Raw genomic sequence first — 13494 nt, forward strand, 5'->3', positions numbered from 1 at the left:
AGATTGATGGAAATATTCTAATATAAATGTATATTTAGATATAATTGCTTTTCCATTGATAAATTGCATGCTCTTTCTCTCCTTTTCTGCCGATTTGCATGTCTCGCTTCTCATCAAACACAAAGATCGCTTGGAAGAACAGAAGACCAGTAAAGATTGAGATATGAATAGGTCACACTTAGTCAATCCTACGCGTTGTCCCTACAGGGGCACAGTAAGTAAATCTCGCCTCAATTCAACCGGTCGAGGGACGACGCGTGGGGAGGCGTGTGAGAGGCGGAGAGACCATTACAGAATTTAGCGGTCTTCCTTTCATGTAGGTCCGCCATATTTAGGTCGCGGCCTAGCTAGCACTCGGCTCCTCTAGATCTGAATGAGGTCGTAGTATTGAACTATAGGCAATATGTGAAGGACAGATACAGGTATTTAGCTCATGCCTGCTTCAAATTGCCCTTTCAGGCACATATCGTAGATAGAACGGTCACAAAACACAACTTATTGTAACCGTTTATTATGGTCCAAATGCTGAAAATGAATTTTTTTTCCTGCAGCTAATTATTCAATAATGCATCTAATTTGTGCTGATTTAAAACAATGAAAAACCCCTTGGAAATATAAAATATCGGCGTTTATATTTTCACTGCAATGTATAAGCATAGGCAACTCACACTTCGCCATGTCTTGCTTCTAGCTCCATCTATCGGTCTGGATGTTCGCACAACTTGAATATTGAGGCATGAAGTGAGAGACCAAAACGTGGACTGCAGCATAGTGTGTTTATATTTACACACATATCAAAAGTTGGAACATTCAAATTACCAACAGCTACTAATTTTATTTCTAATTTCATATGATCAAGAGCGGTCATACGTGGATGTACAATAACATTAAGAATTTACATAATATAAATTGTGTATCTTATTTTCAACGTTATGGATTTATGCATTCACCCCTCTAAGGAACGAGTGTGTTTCGTTAATATGCCTTCCGTAAGATATATCGCTTTTCTATTCTATTTCTCGTTATGTTTTTATGCATATTCATTCCTGTAAGAAACAAGTGTGTCTAATTCCCACACTTACAATATTAAAATTTCTGTGAAAAAATAAATACACACAGTCTGAATAGCAGTGTAGGAAATTGTCTGGATCTATCGTAGGTTTTGTATCTCCACTAGAAGTGTTCTATATAATTTCCAGACTTGTCTATATAACGGTAAACGCACGGGCATTACTGTGTAGCTTTCTTTCTATGTGAAGCAAACATCTATGTAATCTGGAGAATTGCCTGGAAGCAAAGTGGAAGAGTTGATTTCAACAGTAACTATTTTTCGTGTCTGCTGACACTTTAAAAAAAGGTTTGAATCTATTTGATAAAGTGAAATGCATAAAAAAATATATACTGTATATACTGTATTGGTTTCTTGGTTGAATTACAACATTAACCTTTGTTAAAAGAACTTCATTAAAAGATGTTTATCCGATTAGAAAAACAAACAAACAAGCAAACGCCAAAAAACCCCACATAACTTTTACAAGTGTGCAATTATTTCAAATACTTCCTCGCTGTTCATTGGCAATTTCCTATCCTTTGCAAACCTTTCCTTCAATATCGAATTGGCTTTCAATTTTGAAAATATCTTATTTTTGAAAATATCATGTGTTAAATTCACACATACCAGTGAAGTATTCATACATCTGCCGTCCCTCCACCTGATGTTTGGCACACAGGGCGCGGTATCCCCCTGATGCCTGGAAGCTTTCAAACGCTTTGTTCCACCATATGGGAAGAGGAGAGTCTTTTTTGACCAAGATTCCTGTTCCACTGGCACAAACGGTGGCGTCTGATGCAACGCTGAGTTTCTTCAAACCGTCAATAAAGGTGTCGTAGGGGTTATAGCTATAGTAAAAGCCATCAGCCTAAAACGCAGAGCAATTCATTATTTGAAATAGTTTAATCATCGCTTGTACGATAATATACATAACTAAAGCCGAGAGCTTTTGTTTCTTTCTCTACATGGCGATTTTATAGAAAAATCCATGTACAAATTCACAAAGAGACTGCACATGTCTTAACAATATTGCCTTATAGTTTAAACAAGCTTAAAGCGGTAAGATTTTGTTTTTACCCTTAATCGTTTCTAGTTTTAACTCATCCTTATCATTAATGTAATTTTAACACATCGCGATACTTATCACTTTATTTTAATATCTCAAACATGGTTTTAATAATATATGATAATAATAACGATAATGATAATGATGATAATAATAATATCAATTATTATTGTTAACTTAATTATTATTATTATTATTTCAAAAGCTCGGCTAGAATCCAATTTCGCATATATTCTACACACACACAGCTAATAATAATAATAATAATAATAATAATAATAATAATTATAATTATTATTATTATTATTATTATTATCCATCTGTGTACCTACCGTCCTGTCCATGACCATAGTCCGAGCCGCGGCAGCATCTGTAGCCCACATAGTGACGAATCCAGTCTCTCCCTGACTTTTAAGACAATCAGGACTCGAATACCACCCTTTCACAAACGCTGAACAAACACATAGATCATACGCATGTAGTGCAATGACTAAATGGAACTTTAAATACTTTGTCTAACAGCACGATGGGCCAATTTGAATCTTTGCAAAACGTGAATGAATAGAATACTAACGGTCTTCATCATGAACATTTTAACATTTTCAATATGTACAAAATGTAATAATCTAACGCAGCTTTTATTTTATTCCGGCTTTCGGGCATACTTTTTTCATTTTTGTAGAATTCTACCATACATTATAACACGTTTAATTTAAGACAAAGGAATTCTTTAACACAACAGGAAATGGGCAAGAGTAAGTCGGTAAGTCTTCATACCTATCTTTTTCCCATCAAGGCTGTTGAAATCGGGACTATCTGGATGCGCAAAAATACCCAGAAGAGAGGGATAGAACGGCTTGGTAACATTGAAGAAGTTCTTCCGATAGGTTGTTAGACCCCATGAAATGCATGCGTCAAACCAGCCTGCACTCAGACCTAAAAAAGTAACAAGGTGTAGAAATTTAGAAGACACAGATTCCTGCACTTACGGCAAAACCTCAGTGGATCAAATGTGGCTGACCCACTTGAAAGCTTACCGAGTAATTCCCGAGGGGAATCTATTCACTGTCTATTAATGGATTAATGGAATATGAGGCAAGCTTTCTAGCGGGTCGGCCATATTTGATCCAATTTGTTCTGAATGCGCCCTTAACTCGGCAAGGCGGACAAATAGGGTTTATACACTGACTGAGCTTAGTCTCATACTATATTAATGGATGTTCTCGTGGATCGTGGATACCGTCTTATCGTGACACAATTATTACTTAGCAAATAGAAGTTTCAATAATTACCTATCACTGATATCGATATGTGTTTTAAATATATATATAAAATATAAATTTTCCTTAGTAGGTATTTTAGCTGCTAAAATTATTCTCAATACTGTAACAAAGCAGTTTACAAAGAGAGTGGCCGGGCAGACTAAATATATTGATGACGTTTTTTCAGCCATCTTCATGTTCTAGAGGAGTCAACACTTACCCCGTCCTGGTCGGTTGTTTCCTGCTGAGTTGGACACTACACACTCGGAGTATTCGTCCAAGACAACCTTACATTTCTTCCCGGCTATGGCACAGACTGTAATTAGCGCAGGTTAAGTGACATTAACACAGCAATAAAAGTTTAAAGTACACGACAACTTTTAACATGGCGATTATGATGCATTTGAAACGTGACGCGCACTCTAAATGTTATTATAAGGTTTTCATGAAGTCACCATGATGAATATTAGTATTCAAATGAGTTTTTGAAGAAATTGCATTGGTATTTTCCGTTAGCGAGATATAGGGCCTATGTGTGTGTATACTTGTGCGCACTATCGAATATGAGATTTGAATATAACTTACCTTTTTCCACAATGTCAACATTGAATCCCTTGAGAACGGAATCCTTTCTAAACGATAAAATAATTAAAATAATTTTATTTTTATAATGTTATGGGAGCTATAAACAAATGGGAAATTAATTCATCTATGACAAAATTTAAATTACTGCACATTACTCACACGTATTCAGCAAAGTTAGGGCCATCTCCACTAGCAAAGAGCCAAACCTGTAAAACGGCAAAAGGTACTTTTCTTCACCTGTCAGCACAATATATTACACGAAATTGTCGCTTTTAATGTGATCATAATATTTATCACTGCGTTCATCGTCATCATTTACATCTGATAAAGGTCAATTTTAGAACTATAGAAAGGCTTTATTATTATGAAGCGAGTATTTTTAACTAGTAATCCGTTATAAATCCTAATGGCAATAAACCATAACCATCTCTCCTCCCCATTTAGTGCGACACCACCAGTTTTGTTCTACAGCAACTCTAAAGCTGAAGCACACTGACATCTGTTCACCTTGTCATCACCTGGGCAGGAACGCTGACAACCCCCGTCACTTGCACCCATCGCAGACCCGCCCAAGGAGTGATGTCCAAGCCACCAGAACGGAAGGTAGCCCTTGGTTCCACCTCGGGATGCGGACACTTGGCATTGGACAGCGACTAGAACTATTACCTAAAGAGAAAGCATAAAACTTAGTCGGTAAAACGTGAAAAGAGGCGTTTTTGTCACCAAACCAATATATATAGTTCATTATCTCTCTTTTTTGAAAAAAAAAATGCAAATGACACCGGTAAAATGAAAGAGGAAACAATCTGCGTAGTTTTGCATTTGAAACAGCAATAAGAATGCTCGTTGAAAGAGACAGTTGGTCGACATATTAGATGTTTGAATATCATACTTTGTGTAAAGCCCAATACGTTTTTGTTTAAGTTAGTTGCAATTAACCCATTATCATGAAAATGACATTAAAATGTAGGGAATATTTCCACTGCGAAACAACATACAGACCTAGCTCGTTTTAGGCTAAGACACAAACAAGAATATGCTCCCTAAGTTTCAGACTAACATTAATAAGACCGCAGTTTTGTCACTTACCGTGGCAAGATTCATGCTGACTGAGCAGGAAGCGTTATATCAATGCAAGCTTTGAAATACAGCTTTTGTAAGAACCCGTCGGTTTATAAACGTGAAAAAGTAGCCCATGCATATATGTAAATGTAGCATGGCATATAATGACTTTTAAGAAAGACATTAGTATGTGAAAAAATGCAGCATCCACATAACATATATAATGTCAGGAGTTAATAGGTTGTTACGGTTTGTTACACATGTAAAGATTGTCAGCTCTTAGATACCTTAATTTTTATATCTCCACCACACTAAAATTGTGATTGAAACGTGGCCAGGGTTTGGCCGCTGTTTTATTTTTGTCCTTACATTTTATCAATTGTTGACAAGACAGGTGTGGCAAAGGCCCATTCCCAAAAATAATAATAATAATAATAATAATAATAATAATAATAATAATAATCTATTGTTCTACGTAGATCGCAGTGAATCTTGTTGAATACATTCAGATTAAAATATTAACAAAGCCTTCTCCTGGCTTTGAGTTGCATTCAGAAAAGCTGGTGGTAATACGAGCACGTTGGCAACAAAAGAAGGCGTGTCATTTAGTTAAAATGATGAATGCATTAAACGTTTCTGTGTGGCCGAGGTAACATATTTTGGTAAAGCTTTCTGTTACCAGTAGCCCGTCTTTTAGTTAAATTTACATCATCTGTAAAACATCCACATTCATTTGTGGATATAACCTCTCCCGTAATGGGAATCTGGTCATCATGACAAACATTATGACGTCTATAAATTCCACATGACTTACTATACATTTCCATCGCCAGATCACCTTAATTTACTTTTAGATGCGATGCGGGTCATAACTCAACCAACAAACATCCACCAAAAAAAAAAACTATAAAATAAAAAATAACGAAAAAAAGAACGTGCATCCCACATCGTTACAGTCTCACTCCTTGGCATCTATGCTAAGCGGTGTTGTCACATAAGAGAGGCTTATACAGTTTGGGTAGTAGTTGTAGATTGTTATCTGTTACATGTTCGGTATGGCAATATAAACGCAAGAAAAAAAAAGCGTACTCAGAATGTACAGACTTGACATTTAATATGGAATATTTTTTCCAAAACATAATTCATCAGTTTTTTTCCTATTTTGCTGACTGATAAATGAAAATAAGGATTAAAATCGTGTTTTAATAACTTTTGATAATCTCTTCGATGTCACTGTGACATCAGTTTATTAATTGAATTCGTCAGTGAAGCAAACAAAAATACATTGCCTATTTTAAGTCATACGACAACCATTGAAAGTGATATTTTGGATCTCCATATTTTCCTAATTATTGTCTTTAAAAGAGTTACACGCCCCACAAAGGCCCCCCATGTCAGTGTCTAGTCACAGCAACAGTCGCTGTTACGCTTGACCTCATCTTGCTGCTACCAGAGCTTTCAAGCCGCAAGGCATTTCTTATGATAGGCTTTTTAGAGTTTAATCTGGAATAAAATTCCAGAATACGGTTAAAACTTGTCCAATTTGGCTCAGTTTTGATGTAGGACATGCAGGCCGTTGATTCGGCGAGTAATGACCTACCCACATATTGTCTATGTGGTTCAAATATGGCGATTTTGATGACCAAGGTAGCTACTCATTCCCTTGGTTCTGTAAGTTATCTGCTATTAAATGTGCTCTGTGTGAACCGGCAACCTCGCCCTGCAACCTAAAATTGTTCCTAAGGTGCCCCCTATCAAATAATAGTCAAGTGGTTCCCAGATTATTTCTTTATTTGATCTGGTTAAGGTTTTCATCGATGACTACCATTGGTGTTTTGGCACCAATGTGGTATCCACTCCAAATACTGACACTGTCAATGACCCTAGCCTCTTAATAAGTGGCACACATTTCGTCGAAGGCCTTTTCAGAATGTCTGTAAACTCTGTTTTGACCAGTTTAGCGGTACAGGTTAAATATGGCCTCAATAAAGAAGCCACGCGGTTTCAGTGTTTTACCCAGAAACTGTCATGGTCCCCAATTCATTAGAGAAACAGACTAAGCTGCTTTGCTGTTTACAGTGGCTTCCTCAGAGGTCGCCTGGAATCCTAACCTGCTGAAATCAGTTTGGTGTTCGCTAAGAGCCTTGAAAAACAAGTTTTGGTGACAATTTGTCCCTCATTTAAAACGGACTGGGTGGTATTGGTTTAATTGCAGCAGCATATCCTGAAGGACAGTGAGTCCTATACCCTGGTGGTAAGACGTCGATGCATTGGGCTTGGTCTCTGTGTAGTGCCTCAAACTGAGCATAACTCTATAAAACTGTGTAGACCGTTCCGTTTGACACAATAATCTGTCTGGCAATGTCTGTGTTTTTCGCGCCATTCTGGCACAGCTTAACAGTTTTGTAAAACGCTGCTTAACTCATTTTACGCACTGCAAAACCGACCGCTTGTATGCAAAATTTCAAATTCTTCTATGCAGTATTTGCCGACATATGGATACTTTATTGACAGAACCATCCTTCGCCAAAGCCAAGCTTTGACTAGCCCAAAGGAGCACTGCCCAATTAAATCACTGCATATTACACAAGGCAGCAGTGCAACAGACTTGGTAGTCAGTTAATTGGCAGCGACACACCTGACTTCACACTTCTCCAGACAGATGTCTTATATGAAATCTGATTTAAAAAAAAAAAAAAGAACGCATTTTGACCTAGGTATACCTTTAAAACTGAAATATTCCATATTAAATGTCAAGTCTGTATAATTAACACAAATACTGTGGGTATAACCATATCAGGCCTTTTCAAACAATCTCCTTCTCTTTGAATTGCATCTTTAACATAAAAATAAATAATATATATAAATATATTGAGACGATATGATTTTTTTTCACATTTAAAGGAAAGAGTTTCAAACCGGTGATCAAAACACTTATGTAGAGAAACAAGTTTAGTCTATTTAGAATCCATGGCACGGTTCATAGTTTAGTTTAGTTTAGTTTAGTATAGTTTAGTTTAGTTTAGTTTATTTCACCGTAACTTATGCATCCACTTGTTTGGATGAAAATGACAATATGAATACAATTTTTGTGAATATGTTATTAAACAATCACAATGAGTAAGAATATTTACTTATTTACTAAAAAAAAAGAGTTTCTATTACTACTATTACTCAATTGCCGATGAGTGCAGCACTGTCTTGTAGATCCCTCCTAGCAAAAGCGGAGGAGAGAAACTGAGCTAGTGCAATAAGGGTTTCTTGTTCTTGACATTTTATAATTATAGTAAATTTTTCATCAGCTGTTTTTAGGCCAAAATGTGTATCGTGTTTTGTAAATACCTTATATAACATTGTACGCAGGTCGTTGTATAGGGGGCATGTTGTGAGAAAGTGTTTTTCGTCTTCAATTTTGTCTTTAGAACAGTAATGGCATATTCTGTCGGTCCGAGGAGTGTTATTGTATCTGCCTGTTTCAATGTGGAGTTTATGCCCACTGGTGCGAAAACGGCTTAGGTTTTTTCTTTTATCAGTATCGTGAAGAAGGTCTAGATATTTTTCTTTTTTGAATGTATTTTTGAACTGGCAAGATACTCTGGATTTGGATTTCTCCTCAAGCTCACTGTGCCAGTTTTGTATGTACCCACTGATGATTCGTTCTCTGAACATACTTAGGAAATTTATGTCAGGATTCTGTTTTAGCCATACATCTCCAAATCCGTTTTCAAACAAGAGTTTCATAATACCTTCACTCCATGAGAGGTTATCATCATTCAGATTTGACAGGCTTTTTGTTGTGAGTAAATTGTAATAATGTAATTCATCTAGGTATGCTTGTTTGAGTAGGTTGTTTTCGTCTGTGCGTAATATTTTGAGCCAAAATTTTATTAATTGTATGTTAATTTTTATGTAAGCAGGAATCCTTCCAGTCTCTCCTCTTACTGTGTGGTTTGAAGTTTTTGGGTGAACACCTAAAATTTGTTTACAAAAACTGAGATTTAGCTTTTCCGATGGAGATCTGTCTGTAAGAGGGGTATATCCCCAGACCTCTGAACCGTACGTTGCGATTGGCATTATGATTGTATCGAATAGTTTTTTCCTTGAGGGATGATTTAATAGGGCTGGTTAGAGGAAAGTAACTTTTTAATGCGAAAAAGGCTTTTTGTGCTTTTTCTTTTAATCTAGTTTGAGCTGCAGTGAATTTACCAGATTCATAAGCATTACATAAGAGACAACAAAACTTTATTGTATTTTATATTTTACGTTTTGTTTCAGTTAACTGCAGCCGTCAGGAAAACATCTTTTCGTAGAGAAGGCCTATTACTTGAAGAAAAACGCACATTTCCATACGGTCCACTGTGCACTTTAATTTCCTAAAAGTGAAGCAATAAAAAAGATAAACAGTCTATCTGCCCGTTGAAAAGCAATAAGCAGTTTTAAATGACTCAGATAGCCCCATCAAACCGTTCTGCGCGAATCTTATATGTACGTGTCAATGGATTTTGTTTACAATTATGTTCTGTTATACTACTGCAGACATGGGGAAACTGCCGGTCCGACCATGCACTATAGCCTTCAGTTCCACAGGACCGGCAATATTTTTGATCTCACATGTACTCTGGACTGATAAGGTATCTGTGAAAAGTACTAGTACCTAAAAATTAATCCACATGCAATCACCGATGAACAAATATTTTAAACGGAATTTAAATTCATAAAGCCACCTCGTTGTTTTGTTTCAAATGGAGTAACCATCACTAGACGTGTCCTTTTTACACATGAACGCTATTTTTATCGCACTGCACTGTTTAGATGGCAAGTCTATAGCTAAAACCCCCTTTACACTGGACGGCGTCCTTCTGCGTCCTTTGTGCGCTCAAAAAACTGGCCAGGACGCCGTCGGACGCTCAAAGAAAGCACAGTGATCGCCAAGGTCGCACAAAGAACGTTCAAGCATCGCCAACGACGCCATGGACGCCGCGAAGTTTTGAGCATGTTCAAAACAATCGCAGAGAGAACGCGATGGAAGATGGTCGCTCAATGGACGCAGAAAGGACGCACAGGCATCGCCGTGGTCGTAGAAAGGAGACACAAGCATCGCTTTGGTTGAAGAATGAAAACTCAAAGATCGTCCAGTGTTCGGCACGTAGAACATTATTGTTTTTTCACTCTCAAACGGGGCCGTGCTGAGGTATTTTTCACCAGACAGGAATTCTAAGGGCAACTATGGTCTCATATGAGCCTCCGATTGTTTTCCCCCTAAAATTCATGAAACGATCCTTTTTTCTTTTTTCTTTTTGATATTTTGATATTTTGCCTTTTTTACAAGATGCATTGATTGTCAGAACTTTTTGCAGAATGCGTCATTTGAAACCGGATTCAAATATTCTATGATGTGTCAGTCACACTTTCTCGTTTTCGGCGCCTGTCCTTCCTTCTTATTAGGATAACAATGAGCATCTGACTGATTATCAGTCCATGCAGACCTTGCATCACTGTAGTTTAAAGCGTTTATTCCCATTTATTTGTTTTGTGTTGTTTTGTTTATTGGATGACCTGGTTAGAACCGACGAAAAAATATGAGTTAGAATATATAGAAGGACGCCCAAACAACGCTCATCGGTCAAGCAGGATGCAGAATGATCGTAGAATAGACGCCGCTGATCGCCAATGAAGGTACAAAGAACGCAGCAAAAATGCTCATTGGTCGCTCAAACATCGCAATGGACGCCTTGGATTGCACAGGGGATGTACAGTAGAGGCAGGCAGGTTGCTCGCAGTTTTACAGGTAAAATCAAGATTCGGTCGTTCAAAGGACGCACAAGGGACGCAGACGCCTTTAAGCCTCTCTTACAACCCGTCGTGCGTGCTTAGAGATCGTGCGTCCTCGGAGTTCTTGTCAGGCGTAGCGTTGTCGCAGGATGAAAATTAAATCGCAGCGGACGTAAGTAGTAAGTACTTTATGAGTAGGTGTGTCGTGCTCTAAACGTGGGGCCCGCAAGCAGTCTGTCCGCCTTTTTGGAAGTAGGAAGAAGTAAGGAGCACGCACGATCTGTACTTGTGTCGCACACAGTGGGTGAGATAATCGTACGTGTATTGCAAGTGAAGCGTACGTTTTCAGAAATCGTACTTATGAAATAAAAGAAACATAAGAGAAACGTAATGAGCACGGAAGTGTTAAGCACGACACTCGTGCTTCAAATTAGTGGAACGCACGGATAATCAAAATAATATAAAAGGGAGCACCGAGTCTCTTCATCATTCACTGTTTTGGCTTCCAAAATGGCACTTCCAAGAAGGATGCGCCATCGACTTCTACAAATATTGTATTATACAAGTAATGAGAGCAGACTGTTCGTATCAGCTTTGATATAGGCGCACGATGCTGTGACATATTTCCTTCTGTTCCTTGATTTATATAAGAAAAATTCAGGTACAGATAACTGTATCACAAAATCCCACTTACCACTGTCTAAATAATCCTCCATATATTATAAATCTGCATTCCATTCAATAAGCCATCTGTCTGTTTTAAACCTATGTAAAGAAGCACCAATCAGCTGTCAAAAGGTCTGTAAATACCAAATTTATGGCAAAGTGGCGGGAAATGTCATCACGTTCCGAGCACATATCTTATTTCCCGGCTCTGAAAACATTAGCCCACGCCCCGAACCGACCCCCCACGAACTCTCTTCCACAATAGCGTCGATTACCGTGGGGTCCCCGTAAGTCAAAAAGGTCCGGTTTTCGACGTGGATGACGAGTTTCGCTTTTCGGAATACATTGCGGCATGAAGAGCGGAAGCAGAACCAGGGTCCGGTCACGTGGTTGCACAAGGAAGTGACGTAATCAGCGTACACGATCTTTGCTCCTTCAGGGAGAAGTCCGTTGAATGTACCACTTGCTTGAAATTCTTTATTAACCGAAACTATCCAACCTGAAGGCGAGGAATGTGAAATTTAGAACTGTGCAGTGGCTCACTACCAATATATATTACATATACACACTTGACATATGTTTTATAGTATATTCAAAAATTATACAAAATTCAGCTTTTAAACAAAAATATTAGAATGCATTCAGATTTCCTAATAATTCTTTTCATCGCAAAACAAAGATGTAATAATACGACAATGTAAATATAAATACCTTACATTTGTATAGTGACGCGTAGATTAACAGAATTTTATCCAATAGTGCAAACTTATACCTTTTTTGTTTTTTGTTGCTTAGAGCTGTGCAAATATTAAATACATACAGTGCATCTACCGTACATAAATACAACTAGAAAAGCACTCCGAGAGCGCAGACCTTCGCCAAGGCAGCACATTTTGATCATTACTGATTATTGATTGATTATTGATCCGGATCATCACCAAAAACTAATCACTTCTAAGTTAACCCATTCCTACCTACCCTGAAAATTTCATCAAAATCGGCCCATAACTTTTTGAGTTATGTTGATGACAAACAGACAGGGGTGAAAAACATGGTGGAGGTAATTAATTTATTTTGAATCGAGCAGCTCGCAGAAAATGAATAGTTGTGGCACAAATGTACCGTAAAAGGTTTTTGCTTACCTGACTCAGACACAGGGTTATTGAAGAACTGCACTTTATCTCCTGCACTGGCTGACACAAGCCTGTACCTGATGGCGGGGTCCAGGATGTAGGTACTGAATGTAAAGGCCCCGTCTTCACTAGTCACTGCCTTGGTGCCATCTATGTACGCTTCGTCTGGTATCCCGGTGAAATCGATGCCGTATTTGTTCTTAAGAGATAAAATTATGTGTAGTTATTAATGCTGTAAAACTGAAAAGTCTGTAAACAAGTTAGTGTGTATATAAATCAAAGATGAGCTAAAATGCGTATTATAAATAAATCGGAATTATCATATTTTCATGACAATTACAATGTAAATATGTGTTGCACATTTCAATTGAGAGATAAGGAGATCTGACGTAGTCTCACCTTTAACCATGCAGTAGCTCTCTTCCCCTCAGCAATGGCGTCCGTCTCAGAGCGATCAGCCAATCTCTGATGAGCCAGAAAATCACTGCGCGTTCCTGGGGCGTTATTTGAGTCAACAGTTCCATCCATGACGAAAGTGAGGACATAATTGTAACAAGGCGTCTCTGGTTTCTGACACGTGTCCAGGTGCCTGTGCCAAGGGAGGTACTCGTAGAAATACAGGTATGGTTTTTGGTAATATATTCCAGAGCTGTTCACTACGGAGTTGATCATGGAGGCCACCAAGATGAATGGCAAGGCAGAGAAGAGGAGTTTCCTATAGTAAAGATCGGTGCAGGCGTTTAGATTATGATTTGTAAATATACACACACTTACACATTCACACGCACACACGCACGAGAGAGAGAGAGAGAGAGAGAGAGAGAGAGAGAGAGAGATTCTAAAACAAAGGTAAACAGTACGCCTCCAACCACTCACCTGACTGAAAGCTCCATGATT

General features: G+C 38.0%; 1 protein-coding gene and 1 long non-coding RNA gene across 3 annotated transcripts in view; one reads left to right on the forward strand and one right to left on the reverse strand.

The window, feature by feature from the left end:
• Positions 1-207: 207 nt before the first annotated feature.
• The window catches only part of LOC106161819 (uncharacterized), a 14498-nt gene continuing 1211 nt past the window's right edge, over positions 208-13494 (reverse strand). The window contains exons 1-9 of one of the 2 annotated variants that reach the window (XM_013538850.2): positions 5054-5527; positions 4472-4630; positions 4124-4170; positions 3965-4011; positions 3600-3695; positions 2895-3053; positions 2450-2568; positions 1679-1919; positions 208-1287 (exon numbers count right to left, since the gene is read on the reverse strand). In XM_013538850.2, the coding sequence (XP_013394304.2) occupies positions 1250-1287; positions 1679-1919; positions 2450-2568; positions 2895-3053; positions 3600-3695; positions 3965-4011; positions 4124-4170; positions 4472-4630; positions 5054-5068 (921 nt within the window). In that variant the 5' untranslated portion in view covers positions 5069-5527 and the 3' untranslated portion in view covers positions 208-1249. Of the gene's footprint in view, positions 1288-1678; positions 1920-2449; positions 2569-2894; positions 3054-3599; positions 3696-3964; positions 4012-4123; positions 4171-4471; positions 4631-5053; positions 5528-11492; positions 11964-12606; positions 12797-12996; positions 13313-13494 lie in introns of those variants that run through there. The other variant, XR_015334589.1, reaches the window with a different exon arrangement.
• LOC147761898 (uncharacterized) overlaps positions 13087-13494 on the forward strand; it is a 4244-nt gene continuing 3836 nt past the window's right edge. Inside the window, exon 1 of the long non-coding RNA XR_015334590.1 lies at positions 13087-13218. This is a non-coding gene — a long non-coding RNA (uncharacterized LOC147761898). The remainder of the gene's footprint in view (positions 13219-13494) is intronic.

Source organism: Lingula anatina, chromosome 5 (assembly GCF_051362555.1).
Source record: "Lingula anatina isolate TDL-2025a chromosome 5, LinAna3.0, whole genome shotgun sequence".
Taxonomy (NCBI): domain Eukaryota; kingdom Metazoa; phylum Brachiopoda; class Lingulata; order Lingulida; family Lingulidae; genus Lingula; species Lingula anatina.